The 23,788-nt window shown below is 41.7% G+C and overlaps 1 protein-coding gene across 3 annotated transcripts in view; it reads right to left on the reverse strand.

Annotated features, from left to right (window-relative positions):
- Positions 1 to 681: 681 nt before the first annotated feature.
- Positions 682 to 23,788, reverse strand: part of MYOM1 (myomesin 1) — a 123,163-nt gene continuing 100,056 nt past the window's right edge. For all 3 annotated transcript variants that reach the window (XM_005224247.5, XM_005224246.5, NM_001191466.2), the window contains 13 exon segments: positions 20,149 to 20,285; positions 19,523 to 19,667; positions 18,722 to 18,781; positions 18,334 to 18,401; positions 16,495 to 16,608; positions 15,737 to 15,824; positions 14,690 to 14,728; positions 14,291 to 14,396; positions 9,087 to 9,250; positions 7,170 to 7,206; positions 6,907 to 6,929; positions 4,896 to 4,951; positions 682 to 2,133 (listed from right to left, as the gene is read on the reverse strand). In XM_005224247.5, the coding sequence (XP_005224304.2) occupies positions 1,840 to 2,133; positions 4,896 to 4,951; positions 6,907 to 6,929; positions 7,170 to 7,206; positions 9,087 to 9,250; positions 14,291 to 14,396; positions 14,690 to 14,728; positions 15,737 to 15,824; positions 16,495 to 16,608; positions 18,334 to 18,401; positions 18,722 to 18,781; positions 19,523 to 19,667; positions 20,149 to 20,285 (1,331 nt within the window). In that variant the 3' untranslated portion in view covers positions 682 to 1,839.

Below are 23,788 nucleotides of genomic sequence, written 5' to 3' on the forward strand. Positions count from 1 at the left end.
AACGCCCCAGTTTTTTGTCCCGCATATATTGTGTCAGATTTTCTAGTGGTTTATGGTGGGAGAATGATTTCCATGACAGCAATCCTTTGTGGGCAGACACAGAAGTTCCTTATAGCGTCATTTACATTTGCTTTTCTGGGGCCCAGACATTGGCCATTTTCATGGGAACTCTTGGCTTGGGTTCCTACACCATGTGGTATTGCGGTAAATCTGGACCCCACGAGCATACAGCGCTGGCTTCAGGAACCCATTCACTTTGTTTTTCTCCCCAGAACTACTGCCAGGCAGATGGTAAGTTTTGTAGAGCTTCTCCATGTCAGTTGGTGATATTTTTTACTGTTCCTGTTTGTTTGTTTTTTTACTATCCCTGTTTTTCTGACTAAGCTACCTTTTGTGCGTCCCAGAGCTGTGATGAGGTCTTGGTGTCCAGCTCCCCATGGCAAACAGTGTGAGTTCACGCCTTTTGTTCAGGCCCTAGGGGCTACATGTAGGTAAAATTAGTATTTTTGCATTATGAAGTCTGTTCCTATTTGATATTTACATACTGGTAATGTTTCTGATCATTTATCTTAGTAACAACTTATCTTACGATTCTAACTAAACTGTTTAATTGATTGTGATTTTATGTTGAAGTCTTACTAAGTTCATGTACAATTTGAGAACATATGAGAGAAATCAACATTTTCTATATTTATATGCTTAGTTTAATGGGTAAAATTATTTAAGTTCTTGGAAAGTTTTCGTCAGTTAAGTCAGACAATAGTGTTACTTAAAATGAAAAGCAAATATATTAATTAGAATCCGGCGGCAACACAGGAGACATAGGTTCAATCCCTGGGTTGGGAAGATCCCTGGCGGAGGAAATGGCAACACTCTAGTATTCTTGCCTGGGAAATCCCATGGGCAGAGGAGCCTGGTGGGCTATGGTCCATGGGATCACAAAGAGTTGGACATGACTGAGCAACTGAACACACACACAATTTAACAAGTTAAAGGGAACTTATGTTATTAAAACACTCTTAAAATTAATATTTCAGTGGCTAATATTTTAAATTGGAAAAATAAGGTTTTAAAGTCAAACTTCAAGGGTTTAAGGCCTAGATTTTTAAATTTATTACGTCAATATTGTTGAATATTAACTTCCTAAAGCTAAACTTTGAATAGTCTCTTCTACGGATCCTCTAGATACCAATAGCTCACTGTTTTAGCCAAAGGAATTTAAATCAGAAGACATGTTACAAGAAGCGACAAGAAAGGTGCAGTGGAGACCACCCAGCTAGGCAGCCAAAATGGTGAAACAAGAGAAGCGCTGATGGGGGAGAGAGGGGTGGGAACTATCTATTAGGACCGGGAGGTTCCAGATCACCAGCCGCCCACAAACGCACACTGCTGCCGTCACAACGCTCGACACAGACCGGCCGGCCTACCGGCTGGTCTCACTGGGACGAGATGCTGACACATCACTGACAACCGGGAGAGCCGACTGCTCACAGGCCAGCCACGTCCACACAGCTCCACAGCTCTTCCTCTGACCATCGGTCTACATCCCTCTGACTCTATTCTGGTCTCTGCCTTAAAACTGTTTCCTAACATGTATGTTACCAATGTTATTTTCTTAATACAATTTGTGAATAAAGAAAAATGAGTAAAATGTTGCTATTTGGTGCTTTCTTACATGAACAAAGATTTGACAATCCCCCCGCCACCCCCCAAAGCCGGCACAAAAATAGGGAATTGGAGGCTTCCTGGTGCTCAGCTCAAACCACCTGCACACACGTGACCCAAGGCAGCTGGCCGAGGCTCTCCCCTCCTCGGCCCCTCGGCCCCCTCGCCCTCTGGTCACTTGGCCTTCTTGTTGCCCTTCTGGGGCTCCTCTGCAACGCTCCTGGCTTCCTCCTCTGGGATGAACACGCTGACGGTGAAGTCGCTGATCTCCGAGCCATACTTGTTCTTCACGACCAGCCCGTACCTGCCCGAGTCGGATGTCCTGACCCCACTGATGGTGAAGTAGGCCGTCTTGCCAGCCTCAAACTTCAGGTTGCAGTGCTCGTCCGAGGCCAGGAGCTTCTCATTCTTCAGCCAGGACACCTCTGGAGTCGGGTCGCCCCACACGATGCACGTGAGGTTAAGCGCCTGCAAAACAAGTGTTAGGAGAGGGGAGGAGATGTATCAGATGTAACACCCACCTTGAGGCATCCTTCTGGGGGTGACCGGATGGAGGACAAGCCTAAACTTGCCGGGCCAGGCTGTGTGCACCTGTGCAAGTTACATTTCAAAATCACACTTGAGGAGGTTTCTCTGGGGCCTTGGTTTTCTGGCTTTGGGAACACTTATGATCAAAGCCCCAAGAAGGCATTTGCTTCCAGTTCCCATAAACACACCAAGGCCTTTTGCTCTAAGGTGGCATTTTGGACCCTGTCTCAGTAGAGACATCTCCTCACCTGCTCGCTTTTCCATTTCGTTTGTGTCAACAAGCCCAGCAGCAGAAGCCCCACAGCTGCTTCAATAATGTGACTCATTTTCATGTCCCGTCTTGCTCACTTTATCTCTCCCCCCAAACCCACTCAAGCTGCTGCAGTTGCAAAGGTGCTCTGCCAAAATGTATTCCTCTTTCCTAATATTTTATTATATTACCATCTGTGCTGAAAGCCTCTTACTTTAAAAGATCAATGTTTAGATCTATCAAATAATAGATTTCCTTTACCAAATTTTCCCCAGTAGTAACATTTTACAAAACTACAGCATAAAAGCACAACCAGGAGACAGATGCTGATATAATGATTTCCCCTGCGTTCTTGTGCTTGTGTGCATTTAGATCTATTCGGTTCTATCACCTGTCCAGGTTTGTGTATCCACCACATCAGTCAGGATATAGAACATTTCCATTCCCACCACAATCCTTCCTGTGGTCCATTTATAACCACACACACCTCCCCACTTCCAAGCCAGTTCCTAACTCCTGGCACCCACTAACCTGTTTTCTGTTTCTCAATTATTATAACTTCCACAGCATTATATAAATAGCATCATACAGGAGGTAACATTTCCAGAGTACCTTTTCCACTGAGCATAATTCCTTGCAGATTCATCCAAATTACTGCAGGTGTGAACAATTTGTCTCTTTCTGTTGCTCAGAAGGGTGCCATGGTATGCATATACCTGCGGGGGTCACCTGGGCTGTTTCCAGTTTGGGGCTATTATGAATAAAGCTGTTATGAACATTTGTGTGCATGTTTTTATGTGAGCATACATTTTAATCTCTCTGAGATAAATACCCAGGAGTACAGTTGCTGGATGGTATGGTAAATATATATTTCATTACTTTAAGAGATTGCCAAACTGTTTTCCTGAGTAGCTGTATAATTTTAGTCTATATACCCAACAGTTGTGTAGGAGTGATTCAGTCTCTCTGCAGCTTCACCAGCATTTTTTGTTGTCACTTTTATATTTTAGTAATTCTGCTGCTGTGTCATATTTCACTATGGTTTTAATTTGTATTTCCCTGATGACCAAAGATGATGAATTTACTTCACATTTTAAGTTCCTTTTTTTTTTTAGAATTTTTCATCTGAAGAAATTAATTTTTTTTAATTAATTTATTTTTATTGAAGGATAATTGCTTTACAGAATTTTGCTGTTTTCTGTCAAACCCCAACAGGAATCAGCCATAGGTATACATAATTTTTTAAATTATTCCGGCTGTGCTGGGTCTTCGTTGCTGCGAGTGGGCTTTCTCTAGTTGCAGCACGAAGAGGCTACTCTCTACCTGTGGCGCATGGGCTTCTCATTGTTGTGGCTTCTCCTGTTGCAGGGCATGGGCTCTAGAGTGTGCGGGCTTCAGTAGCTGTGGTGCATGGATTTAGTTGCCCTGCAGCATGTGGGATCTTCCTGGACCAGAGATTGAACCTGTGTCCCCTGTAATGGCAGATGGATTCTTAACCACTGGACCACCAGGGAAGTCCTAAATTCCATTCTTGCATTTTTTTCTTACTGAAGTCCAGAAGTTATAAGAAAAAGAGCAGGGCTCACCATATACATGGAAAAGAATACCCTTCTATCTGGAAGGGCCTTGTTGCCTTTTCCATAAGAGTATCATTTAGAATTGGGTGGATAAAAAGAAATTTATTTTCTTTCCATGATTAATTAGAACTTCTTATTGAATTATTCTGCAAATGCATTTCAGGAAGAAAAATATGAGTCAAACTACTGCCACTAAGAGAAACTATTACCATTGAAAAAGGGAACAGTAACCCACTCCAGTATTCTTTCCTGGAGAATTCCATGGACAGAGGAGCCTGGCGGGCTACAGTCCATGGGGTCACAAAGAGTCATGACTGAGTGACTAACACTTTCACTTTCACTTTTTTCAGGGATGAAGAAAGTGAACCCAGGTTACACATGACATTCACTGCTCTTCAGAGAGATTATTATGGAGCAAACAAGTATCAGTTTAAAATCAAATGGAAATAAGTCAGTTTTCTGCTATGATGGAGCCTATAGAGATTCACAGCACATTTCCCTTCAAAGATGAGGAATCCCATAGGTCAGCCCACTTGCCACTAGCGTTAGGGGTTGCTTCTTTCTTCAATTATGTTTGTTGTATAGTTACGATTGAACATTTTCTGCTTCTCCTGATTTTAAAGGGACATCACTTCTGGAAAGAGACTAAGAGGTCTGCACATGCCACATTAAACAAATGAACATCCTGATGCTTGGCCTACAAAACATCTTCAGATGAGTGGAAAACTGCCTACACTTTGAACCTTGTCTGTGGCTCTACTGAAGTCAGGCATGAGCAGCCATAGCATATGATGAAGATGGTGGGAACCAAGTGTGGGGCACGGGAACACCTTTCCAGTGTGGAAGAAGTGGGGACAGGAGTGCCCCAAACTTACCTTGCCCTCTTGGATGGTGACCACATCGGGGAGGCCACCCACCACCCGGGCGCGATCTGTAAGCACAGGCATTTCTAGTTAATCACTGAAGCCACACGCACCAGCCATCACACGCACAGAGCCACCCAGCGGAACTCATGGTCCTACTTAGTTTCCTTCTCCTTATAGTCATTATATACCTGCTTTCACTGTGCAAAATAAGCAAATGACCCTGCAGTTTCTGAACGTTCATCTCCTTCACACACAGGTGCCTCTATCTGGACCTGAGATCACACCACGATCGGCTCTGTAACCCCAGTGGCTGTTCTCAGCCTGGGCCTCCTGCAGCTCAGTGAGCTCGGCTGGTCAGAGGGGGCAGGGCAGAGTGTGGCCTCTTCCATGGGCTCCCCTCTGATTCAGAAAAGCTGCATAAGTGGAGGCTGTGTGCCAGGAGGTCTGGAGGCTGGAGAAGACATGGGCTTTCCTTGAGGCCTTCCCTAAAGAGAGTCCCTTTCTCATTTCTGGGGAGTTCTTCAGATGTTCTGCAGGGCCCCTTTCTATGACTGAGGGGACAGGAGTAGGAGGGATGCTGAAATCCAGGGCTGGCACCCCCACCCCCCGCTCCGCCAAGCTTTGTGCTGAAGCTATGACAGCCTCAGTCCCATGGAAGGACGCCCTTCAGTCATTCATTCGGCACTAATGCAGTGGCACCACTCTCTCCTTTTCAGCCTGCTTTAGTAAATGTGTGACTCTACATCCTTATTTCTATTATACATTCCCTTCTCCACTAAGTCAGGCTAAAGCTTTGAATGAGTCTCGACTGCCTTTTGCTGTTGATTCCATTGCATGTAACACCACCTGTGGCCCCAACCCACTGCCTGGCCCCCTGTACTACTTCCTGGATGGTACTAGGTGAGTCATGTCAGTATGGGGACCTCAGTCTCCTCATTATGGGGGTGGGGCTTGCATTAAACCCATGGATATGAAGCTTGTCTACTCTGCTCCCTGGTGTACCTGGGATTCATCCTGACTTCCGTGAAGATAGCTTGGCCCTCACCTGTGTTATCGGGTCCACGTGCAAGATTTTGTTTGAATTAAGTGTTCTGTGCAATTATTTAAGAACAGGAATCTAGACAGGCTCTCAGGTCTCTTCCAGCTCTAAGATACTGTGGTCCAGAGACCTCAGGAAGGAGCTCATGGAGCAGAGGGAGGGTCAGGCTTCTTGTCCACAGGAGAATTCAAGAGAGGGGATAGACAGTCAGCAGACAGTCTCACTCCTCCTCCTCCTGGTTCCCGTCCCTGAGTTCAGGACTGACTCTACAACCACAACCTTCAATGGTTTTCAAATTCTGCTCCCACCCTGAGAAAGAGCCTGAATCATCACGATGGTTTATCCGTAGATCCTGTAGATCCTGTAGATCCCAGGATTCTATAGACTCCTCTGTGTGTGAAGCACAGTTGAGAGGGGTCGGGAGAGAGCACACTTGTGCAGACACAGGCTTGACCGCTGGGTCAGGGTCACTCAGCCTTACTTGGTCTTTCAGAAAAATGGGACCACTTGTTGGGGGACCAGCTATAGTGATTTACATATCAATCTACAAGTTTCATTAATATTTTTTCTTTTCCTTAACATATTGGCATGGCCAAAAAGCTTGTTCAGATTTTTCCACTACATCTTATGGAAAAATCCCAAAGGAATTGTTTTGGCCAACTCAATATATACACTTTTCTGACATAGGCCGCCTGCTGCAAGCGATGAACAACCTACTGTGTGATTTGCAGCCCAGAGATTTTTCATGTTGAGGCTGGGAGCCATTCTTACAGTGTAACCTGAGACCTTCTTTTCCAGACAGTCTTACTCAAGAGACTAAAGGACAACACATGCGGAACACCTAAGGTTTTAAAAATATACATAGAAATGAAAGAAAAGGAAAAAAAAATGCTTTCACTCTCCTCCGTCTGCAGTAATAATAGAAAAATAAAGTTGTATTTTGAAGCCACACTAGGAATAAACTCAAAGGGGTTTACTTACTTTTCTCGGCGATGGCAGCTTGTCTGTGGTTGAGAGAAACGAACAAACATGCAAACAAAGAAGGGTTTTGTTTTAGTGTTACTGTCAAGTAGCCAACCCCGACTGCATTTCTGTTTCTGCCGCTCAGCAAAGCAGCGGGAAGTGCTGCTCCGCTTGCATTTGCCCCAATTCAGGACCCTCTGTCCCGCTGACTCAGCCGGGGAGGAGCACGGGTCAGAGACAAGGGTCCTGTGGGGGCGTCGTTGGGAAAGGGGGGGACTTACTTCAATCTCTGGAATTCCGCAAAGGCTTCATCGTAGGCTTGAAGAGAAAAAAAGAGAAGTTAGAATTTTCTCACCCAGAACTGGCCACACACAGGGGCCTACAAGAGCTCACAATGTGAGCGAAGTGTAATCAGTCCAGACCTGACATGGTGGGCTATGAAGGAGGCTGCACCCGAGCAGTCCCTATGACTCAAAGGCTTAACAAGAGAAGCAAATACTTTCTAAGCAGAAAGCATGAAATAGTGGATTTTAGAAGCTCTCAATTCAGTGAGAAGACTTCAACCCTCCAAACAGAAAAGCAAAGTTTCACTCAGCCAAAGACAGAATGGGATGAAACTGTGCTCAGTGCTGTGTGGCAGCCTGGATGGGAGCGGGGTTTGGCGGGGAATGGATACATGCATACGTATGGCTGAACAGCTTCGCTGTTCACCTGGAACTATCACAACATTGTTTGTTAATCGGCTATGTGCTAGTCACTCAGTTGTGTCCAGCTCTGTGTGACCCGTGGACTGTAGCCTACCAGCCTCCTCTAGAGGTTCATGGAATTCTCCAGGCATACTGGAGTGGGTTACCATTCCCTTCTCCTGGGGATCTTCCTGACCCAGGGATCGAAGCCAGGTCTCCTGCATTGCAGTCAAATTCTTTACCATCTGAGCCACCAGGGAAGCCCCCAATACAAAATAAAAAGTTTTTTTTAAAAAAAGAAGGAATGGGAAGAAAGGTCTGTTTCAAATATGGGTTGGTTCTGTTAAAAATCCTGAGTAACAGAAAAGCTTTCCTCTCATTAAATCATTCTGCACGTCACAGACAGTTAAACACTCTGTTCTGTGGTCCAGCCCGTCCGTTTGCAATTGATCACAGCGTGTGCCAGTGCTGGCCTGAAGCACTGCTTCTATGCTATGCAGGAGACAAAATAAAAGACATAGAAACAAAGAAATGAGAGTTCTAAAATAATTTTTTTTCGAGCCTACAGAGTAAGGGACTTTGAAGATGTCAGGCAAAAATACAGCTTCATTTTTGAATCTTTCTCACCTGGTCTTTAAGTTCCCCTGAGGTCTGGGAATTGTAACATTTTACGTCTAGAAAATATGTACATAAAACCAGTCTGCCCCCTTTTATAGATGGGAAAAATCAGCACAAAGCCAGGCTTACAGGCTGTGGAGGTGGACAGCTGGGCTAAACAGGCTACTTAGGGCTGCTCTTCTTGCTCACATCACACACGGAGACAGCCTGGCTGAGCTCGTGCGTTTCCTGCAGGGGACCATGCTGGTCAAACAACCTAAGGCCTCTTGTTTGAGAGGGATTTGAGAGTTGGGTAGTTAAACGAGCTTCAGTGGGCAGACAGTAAAAGCAAATCTAAATAAGTTTTGAGTGGGATGAACTGGGAGAGTAGCATTGACATACATACACTACCCAGGGTAAAATAGCCAGTGGGGACCTGCTATAAAGTACAGGAAGCCTCCATCCTTTTAAAAAAAAAGCCCACATCTTTCACAGTTGATGCTTTTGAATTGTGATGCTGGAGAAGACTCTTGAGAGACCCTTGGACAGCAAGGAGATCAAACCAGTCAATCTTAAAGGAAAGCAACCCTGAATATTCACTGGAAGTTCTGATGCTGAAGCTGAAGCTCCAATGCTTTAGCCACTTGATGCAAAGAGCTGACTCATTAGAAAAGACCCTGATGCTGGTAAAGACTGAGGGCAGTAGGAGAAGAGGGTGACAGAGGATGACATGATTGGATGGCATCACCGACTCAATGGACAGGAGTTTGAGCAAACTCTGGGAGGTGGTGAAGGACAGGGAAGCCAGGCATACTGCAGTCCATGGGGTCACAAAGAGTTGGGCACAACTTAGCAACTGAACAACAGCAACAGCAATCTCCACTTTAGGTTCTAACCTGCAGAGCACCCGTTTACCTTGTCCAGAAAGGTCCACCATCTTCTGGTGTCCGGTTTTACCGTCAAAGAGCTCCATCACGTACTTGCCCTTGTCGTTGGGGGTGGGCTCGTTGATCTGCAGCCAAATCTGTTCTCCGGTGACCCCACTCTTAACTCTATCTGAGTACTTAATAGCAGTCCCACTGTTTTGATCAAAAGGAAACCTTGTTATCAGTGGCTTTCATCCAGAGCTTACCTTTACTTTGTCTTGTATTGAAGGTCTTATCATCAAGTTTTACAGACTTTCAAAATAACATGAGATCCTCACATGCTCTTCTGCTTCAGAGACATTATGGGCCCTGAATCACAGAACAAGGATTCCAAGGCCTGGAGTGGTGGGGTGCGGCAGTCTGCACACTGACCTCCCAATAGTGGTCTTGGACTCAGATTGCAGCACCAGTACTTCTCAGGGGTATTAATCATCTTTGTTTCTGCTTGGTTTTATTTGTAGGACTAATCTTTAAACAGAAAAGGCCAAACTCCACATATTATTACTGCACGTCTCACACAGATGGTCTATGGCTATAAATGGGGTTTTTACAGACTAGTTAAAAACAGATCTAAGGAGGTTCATCTGTGGCTGATATCTACTGACACACGTGGTTACAAAGCTATTTAAGACAAATGTAAATATGTGCTCAGTAGTCAGGCCAAGAATAAATGAGAAGCAGAGTTGCTGTCAAAATGAATGAGGCACCTACTCTGACCCTGGATGTGTGTCTCCTCCTATTCTGTAGCTGGTCATATGCAGAACCGCACATCATCTTCTTTACAAGACAATAAAAGCAAATAGAGCCCTTGGATCTGACAGTCTACAAACACTACTGTTAAAGATGAAATATGAGAAGAAAGGTGGAAGTAGTGTACTCTCAGGGGCTTCCCTGGTGGCTCAGATGGTATAGAATCTGCCTGCAACACAGGAGATCCAGGTTCAATCCCTGAGTCAGGAAGATCCCCTGGGGAAGAGAACGGCAGCCCATTCCAGTATTCTTGCCTAGAGAATTCCATGGACAGAGGAGCCTGATGGGCTACAGTCCTTGGAGCTGCAAAAAGTCAGACACAACTGAGCAATTAACACACACACACAATATATTCTCAATGATGTTAAACTCTATGAAAAGTTCATAAACATGTGAGGAAATAGAAAAAAATAAGTCGTAGCTATAGATCTTCCTTGAAGAAGGCAATGGCACCCCACTCCAGTACTCTTGCCTGGAAAATCCATGGACAGAGGAGCCAGGTAGGCTACAGTTCATGGGGTCGCTAAGAGTTGTGAGAGAGTCATTTCCTAGGCAGTTTGATAGGGAGTCTAGGGGTCCCCAAGGAGAGAGGGGTCTGGAATTCTCAAGGAGGAAGAAAGGACAAACTTTTTTTCTTTCTCCACATTCCTTAGGATTATATAACAATAATGTATCCTGCCTAAGGACAGTCTTTGGATTCAACCTTCTGTTATCTTAAAATGTTAATTATGGGAGTAGACCTGGTCTTTACAAGGATGTATCTTGCCTGAGGACAGTGTTATCTTAAAATGTAAATTATGGGAGTAGGTCTGATGAGGTCTTTACAACCTCCAGACATTCTTTGGATTATATAACCTCATTGTTAACACTAGCAAGCGGGTACTCTTTCTGCCCCCTTCTGATGCCTATGTCAGAAGCTTTCTCTATCTCCTTTATACTTTAATAAAACTTTATTACACAAAAGCTCTGAGCAATCAAGCCTCGTCTCTGGCCCCGGATTGAATTCTTCTCCTCCGGGGGCCAAGAATTCCAGTGTATTCGCGTGATTCAACAACAACCTTTCAGTTGGACATGACTGAGTGACTTCACTTGCACTTTTCACTTTCATGCATTGGAGAAGGAAACGGCAACCCCAGGGATCCAACCTGGGTCTCCCTCCTGCATTGCAGGCAGATTCTTTACCATCTAAGCCACCAGGGAAGACCAAGAAAAAATAAGGTACTATACAAAACTACTTTTTTACAGCAACAATTATGCATGGAGAAAAGACTGGAAGTTTCCTCAAAATGTTCATACTGTGGCTAGGAAAGCCATGGGTGGTATCATATTATAAACTCTTTCTAATTTTAGTATGATGGTAAATATATTTTCTAAAACAAACATGTATTATGTTTGGGGTTGTAATAAATAAAATGAACTTAAAAAAATAAAAAAAACAAAAATCTCCATCAGAAATTTCAGATTTCAAATAAACATTCAGCATTTTTCTTATATACCACATTCTTTAAAAGATATTAAAATTAAAATGTCATAAAACATAGGGTAAAGGAACCCATCTGTACCCATAGACTTTAGCCTGAGCAATATATATATGTATATGTCCTAAAGAGTTAGAAAGGCAGACAGTTCTCTGCTTTGCTGTGATAAGTCTTGAGTTCTTTAATCTCTGGCTAACATGCATAATGGGCTTCCCCATAGCACAATGGTAAAGAATCTGCCTGTCAGTGCAGGAGATGCAAGAGATATGCACTTGATCCCTGGGTCTATAAGATCCCCTGGAGAACAGAATGGCAACCTGCTCCAGTATTCTTGCCTGGAAAGTTCCATGGACAGAACCTGGTGGAACACAGTCCACAAGATCGCATAATAGTACCTTACATCTGTAAAGCATGTCACGGTTTTCAAAGTGTGATTAATTCTCTTATTGAGTCCATCAGTGTTATGAGTTAGAACAGGTATTACTGCTTCTATTTTATATGAGGGAAACCTGAGTTTCAGAAAATTGGATGACTTGCCTAAGATCCAAGGGAAGAGAGGAGCAAAGTCAAGATCCAAACCCATTTTAAGGTGTTTTTTTTTGCATCACACCACATACTTACATAAACACAGGGAGAGCAATCGGTCCTTGGTTCCTGAGCCTTTTACAGTCACACGTCTGTGTGCACACAAAACACTCATGTAGCTGACATACCAAACGATGTATGAAGCTTATGCCTTACTAGTCTGACAGCAGTTTCCTTAAAACCCAATGTTCTAATTTTGGGGAACAGGTAATTCTATTAGAGATGATGTAAAGCCTTTTGATTCAATTAATCTATCTTCTCTTATTCTTCAGACAGATATATTAGAATGCCCTAGATGTCACAGAGGAATTTCCTAGAATCTGATCTATTTTACCTTACAATCACTTTCCTAAAATGTATTCTGTGAGAAATAGAACAAAGGAATGAAACTCCAGGCATTCAAAGTGGAATTTTACTTGTTTTCATTTTTTTAAAAAGAATTCAGGAAATCAATAGTAATAACAATAAACCTAACAAAATGCTGTTCTGCATAAAAGTAAAGTCATTTTCAAGAAACAAATGAATGCTTCATGGGACCCAGTTCTGGTGAAATGTTCAATCTAGACGTTTAATGAAACTTGAATCCAGAGTAGTGCTGTGATGGAGGAGCTCTGCAGCCAGGCTTGCTGGTTTCAGCCCTTCACTTATCACAGAGTTGATGACCTCAGGCAAGTCACCTCCCAGAGCCTGAGCTTCCTAGTCACTAAAGTGATAAGTACCCATCTCACCGAGTTTGAATATTAAATGATTTCATACCTCTAAAGGGCTTGGAGCAATGCATGTCCACTGAGAAATGGACTATTCTTGCCATATTAGTAAACAAGGAAGTCACGCCTTGAGTGATCACAGCCCCTCAAATGTGAATTTCTGAGCCCAGAGGGCACCCAGGAAGGAGAACAATAACTGGGATCAATACCATGAGGCTGCAACCACTCCCTACAGGTGAGCCCTGAGGGGCTCAGGATGTGAAAAATGCAAGATACTGCCCCCAGATAGCTGAGATACATATGAAAGGAATGATTTCAGTAAGCCCAGACTTGCACCTTCCCATATAGAGAAAAGCAATGAATTCCTTAACTTGAGACATCTGGTTTTCTTAAATTTACAAAAATACTTTTGATGTTCAGACTACTTTCCCTTTGTTGCAGACATCTATGTAACCTGACTTCTCCCCCCACCTCCTCAGAACAGTTCTCTCAGGGCTACTTGAGAAGCTGCCTCCCAGGCTTAAGTCCTAAAAATTTGCACCAAATAAAACATAACTCTCAAAAAAAAAAACCCATAACTCTCAACTTTCAGGTTGTGACTGTTTTTTAAGTCAACACCACTGAAGGGAAGCTCTAAGTACACAGTTGTTTGACTCCTCCCAGGGACCCACAGTAACCTCTGCTCGGCAGGCTGCACAAGGACTTTGGGAACGAATGTCCACTGCACCCCAAGAGTGGGTGAAGGTGGATGTGCCTTACTGGTTTCTGCGGCAGCCTGCTGGCCTCTCAGCTCAGGAAATTTCAGTGAAGCACAGAGGTCAGGGATCCTCTCAATGGTGTCAATGGGAGGCCTGGTTTGACTAAGAAACCTACTTCAGGCCTTGGAATCCCCAAGAAGAACTTGAATGAAATCCCTCCACAATTGCACAAAGGAAGCCTGGGATTAGAATGGATCTTCAGGCTCAATCTAGTTCAAATACACATTCCCAGAGTCATCTTGAGATGTCCAAAGCCTTCTGAGAAAACATGCTAATGCCCCACTATGCCAACTGCTACAATGACAATGATGATAAAATCGGGCACCTCTTTGGATCAGGCTTCTGGGGTCAATGAGCTTTAAGTCACACAACAGGAAACGTGGTGCAGCCTGCTGCAGTTTTGTCCAGAGCACAGCATAGGTTAGGTGTGCTTGGAAAGACCAGATAAGAACCTGGCAAAGCGTGATTGTGTGGAGGTGGAGGTAATGTTACAGAGGCATCTACAAATTGTGATTTGAGAAGGGGTGACAGAGGATGAGACGGTTGGATGGCATCACCGACTCAATGACAGGAGTTTGAGCAAACTCTGGGAGATAGTGGAGGACAGAGGAATCTGACGTGCTGCACTCCACGGGGTCGCAAAGAGTCAGACACAACTGAGCGACTGAACAACGACAGATCACAGAGACAGATGCTCCAAGCCATGACTGGCCTCACCACATCCATGCTAAGGGAGAGTGCTAACCTCACACTGAAGGGACGGCCTGGATGTTTCTGTCCTACACTTCTCAACATCAGACTTGAGAAGTAAGCAGACTCCTTACCTGAGTGCAAGAGAGGGCTGTTGTTTGCTCCAGTCCTTCCTCTAAGTGGAGAAAGGACTTCTACACAGCAGTTAGGTTTTTATTCACTTACTTGTGGGACCAGTTAACTTTCAGATCATCCACGTAGTAAGTAACAAAAGAGTACAGCCGGATGCCCTCAGCTGTGCTCTGGATCTTCAGATCTGTTGCAGACAGAGCTGCAAGAAGAAAACACGTATTTAACACACCTGTAAGCCCATCCCAGTCTCCCCAGGTGGCTCAGTGGTAAAGAATTTCCCTGCCAATGCAGGAGACACAGGTTCGATCCCTGAGAAGGGAAGATCCCCTGGAGAAGGAAATGGCAACCCACTCCAGTATTCTTGCCTGGAGAAGTCCATGGACAGAGGAGCCTGAGGTGCTACAGTCCATGGGGTCGCAAAGAATCAGACACGACTGAACAAAACCAAGCCCACCCCAGAGAATAAGGAAGTATTGCCTTGTGAGAACTTACCTATTGTTTTACATACTTCAGTCATTAGCTCTTTAAAGGCTGTGGAAAGAGATTCATAAAGCTTTAGCATAAACGTGCTCAATGTCAAGTTCAATCTCACATAATTAGTTACATACGCTCTCAAAAGCATCCTGTCACAAGATGGACTTATTGACCAATTGACAATACAAGCTCAAAGAACTCAACTGTTATCAAGTTTTAAAAGATCTCTGCTCCTATTTTGATATTTTTGTTCCCTCAAATTCTTTGTAAACTGTCACCATATTTACATTCTAGAGAAAGAGTCACGGTGAGAATCCCAGGAATATTTTTTGCTTTAGAATTCCCTTCTTCCTAAGTCCCAGGAAGGCTTCGTTTACCTTAGAGGAAGTTTTCTTATCTGTGGTATCAATTCATGGTGAATTAACCATCTGAGTTCCCTGATAGTTCTCACCCTAATTAATGCTTTTTGCCAATAAACAAAAAGCACATTTAGTCCTGCCTCCACCAAGAGTGGGAAGGCAAAATTGAAGTCAGACTTCTGCTGTTCGTCAGCAATGTTGTTAAAGATCTTGCTCGGGAACAAAACTGGAAATGTGGGCGTCCCATGTAGGTCTTCTTTATCATGATATAATTGTCATCAGAGGCCTTGGGAAAATGGAAATTGTTTTCTTGCTCTGCTACTAACTGAGAGGCTTTGTGTTCCATGTATAACCTTTCCTGCCACCTTTAAAATAGTGGACTATTTTGAGACATGTTTTTCATGGTAGCATTTGATCCTGAAACAGTCTTCATAGGTTTGAAACAAAAATGATGATTGATATTGAAAACAGACCTCTAGTGGATTGTCAACTATACATTCTCTGAGGATCAAAACTACATTTCTGACTTGAAAGGAAGACTAAAAGTGGTTTTTGTGTTTTTAATAAAATTCGCTCTGCCGTAATGGCAATTAAAACGAAACCTATGGACAAAAGACGAGCATGACTTGAATCTCCCAGCTCAGTCTCACTTAGAATTCTGGTCACTGGTGTATGGAACACACGGAATGGACCCTGGTGGACTGACCTTCATCCACAAGCTTCAGTCTGCTCTTATCTTTTCCTCTGTCGTCTTTCAGGACAACTTCATAAATACCAGCATCTTTCTTGGAAAACTAAGGGGAGAAGAGATACACCAGATTGCAGCTTGTTGTAGCCTCAGGATATGGCATTTGCATTTTTCAGGGCCCATGATTTATAGAACTGCCATCAAAACACACTGAACAAGCATTCAGCCATGTGAGCAATGACCAGTTCCCAGAGGGACTATCCATCAAAACTGGCTAGCCAGCAGCCCCGAGTTTTCACCCTCTAAGGTGACAATTGACTTGAGGCTTAAAGTCCTCACCCTTTGCTCTGCCTTCATTTTAAAAACTAATGAGCACATGTATTTGAAAGGCAGCTTCTTTTAGACAAAAAGTAAATAAAAACCTATACAGAAATAAATACTATGTTTGAATGTCTCTGTACCTTTAGGGAACAAGTTGAAGCTGAAGAGCAAACAAAGAACAATTTGCTTAACCGCCCTGCCACTCACCCATCTATGAGAAAAACTAGCTCAGAGAGGCAAGAGTTGTGTGTCCTGCCAACACTGTTTGGATGTCTGACAAACCCTCACTTATCACAAAGTGAGAGAAGCTTTGTGTCTTTACTGCTTGCTTTTTGGGTGACGTCAGGGCAAGGATCTATGCCCAGGGCAAAGGAACACATAATCTAGTCTCTGTATTTTGGAAGAACATGGGGTACAGAAGTAATACGCTGCATTTTATATTTATAGTCACCTACCTCTGTTATAAGGAGGGTACATATGCCATCCTTAAAGTCATGCTTTTCATCCACTGAAATCTCCCTATCATCTTTGTACCATACAATACTAGTCTCTTTCTTAATATTCGCCACCTAGGAGAAAAATAGTAGTTATACTTCTCAAGATAAAGGAATGCTATTCTTATGAAATTAAATAATTCTTAATGCAGCATTGGATATAAGAAAAAGTAAAGATTTCAAGAGAAATCAACTGAAAGCTGTTTTAACTGTTAGAGTTTAGAATAAAATAGATACAAAAGAATAAAAGTAAATCAATAGCATCTTTATTTCCAGCAGAAAAAAACAGACTTTAAAATCATCTCATGGACAAGAAAGCATGAAAGAAAGTGAAAGTGAAGTCGCTCAGTCGTGTCCAACTCTTTGTGACCCCATGGACTGTAGCCCTCCAGGTTCCTCCATCCATGGGATTCTCCAGGCAAGAATATTGGAGTAGGTTGCCATTTCCTTCTCCAGAAGAAAGCATAGAAGCATACAAACTAACATACAGACTTAAGTAAAATATAAAAATTTAAAATCTGAAGGAAGACAAATCCCATTAGATTAAAATAATAGTCTGTGTCACAAAAACAAATGACTTTATCAAGGTATCAGAATGTAGAAGCCCCTATCTATAACTAACTACTTTTGTAAGATAAATGAAGCTTTTCAAATAAATGCGAAGGGGAAATACGGTTAAGCAATCTTTTAAATTAAATATTTTTCCAATTTTATTGAGATATAATTGATATAATATTGCATATGTCTAGTGTATACAACATAATGATTTGATATATGCATTTTTGCAAAATGATCGCTGCAGTAAGTTTAGTTAGCATCCATCAAGTATGGTTTAATAAATTAGTCGCTTAGCAATTTTTAGGAAATTCATTTAAATCCTATATCCATACATCATCTCACAAATTTCAAATGGGCTAAATGACTTCATGTGCTTAAAGGGATCTTAAGCTTTATCCATGATGTTAGAATTTCTTATGAGGGAGAGTATATTCATATTTTCTTGTATAATTTAGACTGTATGAAAAAGTAAAGACTTCATACAAATCAAGAAAACAGTTTCAGGGACTTCCCTGGTGGTCCAGCAATTAAGAACCCACCTTCCAATGCAGGGGATGCAGATTTGATCCCTGGTTGAGGAACTAAGATCCCACGTGCTGCAAAGTGCGGGGCAGCAGGTGTAGGGGGAGGGCTAGTGAGGGATGCGCAGGCAGCGCACAAGGCTTTTTGGGGGCAGTGAAAATATTCCGTATGATACAATAATGATGGATACAGGTTTTTATATGTTTGTGCAAACTCACAGAGTGAATCAGAATGTAAACTATGGACTTTGGATGATGATGTGTCCATGTGGGTTCATCAGTTGTAACACTTGTACCATTTTGGTGGGCATGTTGATAATGAAGGAGGCTACGCACTTATAGGGACAATGCTAAGTGGGAAATCTGTGTACCTTTCCCTTAAATTTTGCCCTGAACCTAAAACTGCTTTTTTTAAAAAAAAGTCTTAATAAAAAAAAAGTCTGTTTTTATTAACTAGGGCATGTGTGATTAATTAAAACAATCATCTTGACTTTCCATATTTTTATATTGTTTTATATTATTTTAAATATTTCTTACCAACCAACGATTACAGTAACATTCAACAGTAAGGGCATATCACTTATCATTTTGGTGCAAATGATGAGAGATAAGAGGAGGTAAGAATGGAGGAGATAAGAAATTGATCTTCCTTTTCTTCTCACATTCTATTTTATCTTTATTCTCTTTGTACCAAATTATTAAAAATTTATTTACTTCTTACCTTGCATTTTAATAGTACATTACATTCACCAGTCACTTCCCAGCTCAAATACTCAGCGAAATGTGGACCTATAAAATTTTAATGACATCAGCAAGCAGCAATGTTAATCATGAATGCAAAAATCCAAACTCATTCTTAAGTTCTAAGTTGATTTATGTTTAAAGTGAAATTTTTGAAATTAAAGATTTAGTTTTAAAATATTTTAAAATGTGTAATAAAATGTGTAATATTTTAATCATTTGTAATGATAAATATTTTCAATTACTTTTATTTATCAGGGCATTATTAACAAGGCAATAATATTCATTTTAGTTTGTTATGGAAATAACCTTAGAATATTTTGTTCAAGAAACTGAAGATTTTCTCTTTATTTACTGCCTACTTTTACCTTGTTTCCTGATCCATTCTTGACGCTGGAATTCGGCTTCTTTCTGGAGCTTTTTATAAACTGAAAATCGAAAAACAAAGAAATATGAAATAGAGTTGGGCGGTAAAAGTGTACATGCCAGTCACTGTGCTGTTATTTACATTCATTATTATAACACTCACATCAGACCACCCTATTTGTTTTCATTATTTATAGATGAAGAAAAAGGCTTAGGAAGGCTAAGAAACTTGTTCAAGGTCATGAAGTCAGGAAACGGTCAAATAGCTTTGGCTACTGCAAATGTAGAGACCTGGCCAGCGTTTCCATTGCTTTATTAAATACTACATTTTAAATCTTGGTGATTTCCACACTGGCTTATAACAGCTGCCATACAACCAAGTTGTAATGGATGATTAACTGATTTGACATGCTCTACTCGTGCATATTTTTCTTCTTCATTTAAGTAATTTAAAGCAGGTACACATTACAAGAGAGTTTCATAGTTCCTGAGACATAATCCAGTCTGGGTTGTATTATAGTACCCTTCCCTGGAGAATTTTAGTAATAACTACTTGTTTATACATGAGATAATTTAAGTGCAGTCCTGCCTGTGGGCCAGTGATAACTTTGGTGTCCTTTTAAATTAACTTCTCATTTCTAGGAAATAAAGTACTATGGAAAGTATTAGCTATAATACTGGAACACAGGAATCCAATCAAGAAATAATTCCTGCTTCTCCCACGTGACTACTTTCCTGTGGTGGGGTATTTACATTGAAGGAAGTAGCAAAGGCTTTCAGATAATGTTCCACAGAACTCTCACCATCTCCAATGAGAACAAGGGTAGAATGGCCAGTTGCTCTTCCGTCTTGAACCTGGAAGGTATATGTGCCTTCATCCTCATCCTGTAGTTTTTCCATAAACATTTCAATTATACCAGTGTTTCGGTCAATATGCATCTTATATTTCTTCAGTGTAAAAAGGAAAAGAAAGGAAATATGTGAGATAGATAGGATGATAACAAGCCACGTAAAATAAACACACAAACTCCAAAGTATCATAATCTAATAAAATTCCTTGTTAACACTTTAATGAACGGTTTCAAAATCCTGATTCCAGAAAAATCAAAATATGTGGAATCTCTGACCTTGACCAGAATTGATTATTAAAAGTCTGACATTTACTTTTTTAAATATAACTAAAGTTTCATTACCCCAAATCACAAAATGTTATCAAAAAGTTGTTTTTAGATCCCCATTTCACTTGGGTAATATGATATAATCAATCTGTATTTCCTTTCTCATTTCCCACTTGTGAAATGATTTAAACCTCCCACCCCAACGTTCAGTGGTTTTTATTACAACTTATGTGCATTCTAATAGGGCTTTCCCAGCCCTATTAGACATCCTATAACAATATGTTAAAAAATCTAAAACGTATAAAACCCACCGGCCCTTCAAAAATCTCCTTTTCGTTAAATATGTAGTTGACTTTGGCATTGGTAGACAGCTTCTCAGCCTGCATCCAGAACCGGACCTGGCCTTTCTCCAAAATTTCTACTGCCAATTCTGATTTAACTGGGACCGCTGTGAAAAATAAAATAAGAGATGTAATTATATTGATTGATGACCAATTGTATTGTATAGATTTTTTCAACAAGTGGAAAACAATAGAAGTAGTGACATGGCACCTTGTTCTTGTGAAGTGGAGGAGTGAGAGCGCTGTAGGAAAACTTGCTATGGATGGGCAGTAGAACTGGGCTCTCATCCTGACCATCATAGATGTCGTACTAAAAATGACAGAGATGGCCTTACCTCCTAGGATCACTCAGCTAACCTTTGTGACTTTCTACGGTTAGCTTTGGTTAGGATTCAGTTCAGTTTAGTTCAGTCACTCAGTTGGGTCCAACTCTTTGCGACCCCATGGACTGCAGCATGCCAGGCCTCCGTGTCCATCACCAACTCCCATAGTTTATTCAAACTCATGTCCATTGAGTCGGTGATGCCATCCAACCATCTCAGCCTCTGTTGTCCCCCTCTCCTTCCCCCTTCAATCTTTCCCAGCATCAGGGTCTTTTCCAATGAGTCAGTTCTTCACATCACGTGGCCAAAGTATTGAAGTTTCAGCTTCAGCATCAGTCCTTCCAATGAATACTCAGGACTGATTTCCTTTAGGATGGACTGGTTGGATCTCCTTGCAGTCCAAGGGACTCTCAACAGTCTTCTCCAACACCACAGTTTAAAACCATCAATTCTTCAGTGCTCAGCTTTCTTTGTAGTCCAACTCTCACATCCATACATGACTACTGGAAAAACCATAGCCTTGACTAGATAGACCTTTGTTGGCAAAGTAATGTCTCTGCTTTTTAATATACTATCTAGGCTGGTCATAACTTTTCTTCCAAGGAGCAAGTGTCTTTTAATTTCATGGCTGTAGTCACCATCTGCAGTGATTCTGGAGCCCCCAAAAATAAAGTCTGTCACTGTTTCCATTGTTTTCCCATCTATTTGCCATGAAGTGATGGGACCAGATGTCATGATCTTAGTTTTCTGAATGTTGAGTTTTAAGCCAATTTTTTAAGCCAACTTAAAAGTTTTAAGCCAACTCTCCTCTTTCACTTTCATCAAGAGGCTCTTTAGTTCTTCTTCGATTTCTGCCATAAGGGTGGTGTCTTCTGCATATCTGAGGTTATTGATATTTCTCCTGGCAATATTGATTCCAGCTTGTGCTTCATCCAGCCCAGCATTTCTCATGATGTTCTCTGCATACAAGTTAAATAAGGGCAACAATATACAGCCTTGACGTACTCCTTTCCCGATTTGGAACCAGTCTGTTGTTCCATGTCCAGTTCTAACTGTTGCTTCCCGACCTGCATGTAGGTTTCTCAAGAGGCAGGTCAGGTGGTGTGGTATTCCCATCTCTTAAAGAATTTTCCCCATCTTGTTGTGATCCACAGAGTTAAAGGCTTTGGAGTAGTCAATAAATTAGAAGAAGATGTTTTTCTGGAACTCTCTTGCTTTTTTTGATGATCCAATGGATGTTGGCAATTTGATCTCTGGTTCCTCTGCCTTTTTTAAATCCAGCTTGAACATCTGGAAGTTCACGGTTCATGTATTGCTGAAGCCTGGCTTGGAGAATTTTGAGCATTACTTTACTAGCATGTGAGATGAGTGCAATTGTGTGGTAGTTTGAGCATTTTGAGCATTCTTTGGCATTGCCTTTCTTGGGGATTAAAATGAAAACTGATCTTTTCCAGTCCTGTGGCCACTGCTGAGTTTTCCAAATTTGCTGACATATTGAGTACAGCACTTTCACAGCATCATCTTTTAAGATTTGAAATAGCTCAACTGGAATTCTATCACCTCCACTAGCTTTGTTCATAGTGATGCTTCCTAAGGCCCACTTGACTACAAATTCCAGGATGTCTGGCTCTAGGTGAGTGATCATACCATTGTGATTACCTGGTATGGTTAGGATTATTTAGGGACAATAACAGTGTGATGAAGACTCCAGAACTGTTCCCTGTAGGGCAAGGTCAGCTGCTAATGAATTGTGATGGCAGGCAGTTCATTTTCCATCTCTGGGCCTTACCTGCCTCCTCTGTAAATGGATGGAATTGAACCAAATGTCCTCATTGGCCAGGATATTTTCCTGCTCAAACATGCAATGATTTAATTACAGTATATAATTATATATACTTTCCTTAAAATATTTGGAAAAGAGTTAAGTTTTATTTTTTCAACAATGTAACTCAATTTGGAGGTTCTTTAAGCTGTTTAAGAAATGAATCTTAAGAAAGAATTTATTTTGCTATATATGTAAGATGAATTAGCTTGTCATTTAAAGTCTATCCATCCCAATGGTATACCAGTTTGTTTAAGTTCTTAGATTAAGCAAAATTTTTCAGGTGCAAATAAGCAAGTCATGATCAAGAAGCTATATTAAAATAAAGTATGGTTTACTGCACATAGAAAGTAAGGAACTATAAAATATCTCAATAAACTGTGGAAAATTCTGAAAGAGATGGGAATACCAGACCACCTGACCTGCCTCTTGAGAAACCTATATGCAGATTCAGGAAGCAACAGTTAGAACTGGACATGGAACTACAGACTGGTTCCAAATCAGGAAAGGAGTATGTCAAGGCTGTATATTGTCACCCTGCTTATTTAACTTGTATGCAGAGAACATCATGAGAAACGCTGGGCTGGATGAAGTACAAGCTGGAATCAAGATTGCTGGGAGAAATCTCAATAACCTCAGATATGCAGACCCTTATGGCAGAAAGTGAAGAGGAACTAAAAAGCCTCTTGATGAAAGTGAAAGAGGAGAGTGAAAAAGTTGGCTTAAAGCTCAACATTCAGAAAACGAAGATCATGGCATCTGGTCCCATCACTTCATGGGAAATAGATGGGGAAACAGCAGAAATAGTGTCAAACTTTATTTTTTGGGGTTCCAAAATCACTGCAAATGGTGATTGCAGCCATGAAATTAAAAGATACTCCTTGGAAGAAAAGTTATGACCAACCTAGACAGCATATTCAAAAGCAGAGACATTACTCTGCCAACAAAGGTCCGTCTAGTCAAGGCTATGTTTTTTCCAGTGGTCATGTATGAATGTGAGAGTTGGACTGTGAAGAAAGCTGAGCACTGAAGGACTGATGCTTTTGAACTGTGGTATTGGAGAAGACTGTTGAGAGTCCCTTGGACTGCAAGGAGATCCAACCAATCCATTCTAAAGGAGATCAGTCTTGGGGGTTCTTTGGAAGGACTGATGCTAAAGCTGAAACTCCAATACTTTGGCCACCTATGCAAAGAGTTGACTCATTGGAAAAGACTCTGATGCTGGGAGGGATTGGGGGCAGGAGGAGAAGGGGACGACAGAGGATGAGATGGCTGGATGGCATCACTGACTCGATGGACATGAGTTTGAGTGAACTCCGGGAGTTGGTGATGGACAGGGAGGCCTGGCGTGCTGCCATTCATGGGATCGCAAAGAGTCGGTCATGACTGAGTGACTGAACTAAACTGAACTGATAAAATATCTCTGATTTACACCTGTATATCTTAAGCCATTTGAACATGAATG

This window comes from Bos taurus, chromosome 24, assembly GCF_002263795.3.
Source record: "Bos taurus isolate L1 Dominette 01449 registration number 42190680 breed Hereford chromosome 24, ARS-UCD2.0, whole genome shotgun sequence".
NCBI classification, from domain to species: Eukaryota; Metazoa; Chordata; class Mammalia; order Artiodactyla; family Bovidae; genus Bos; species Bos taurus.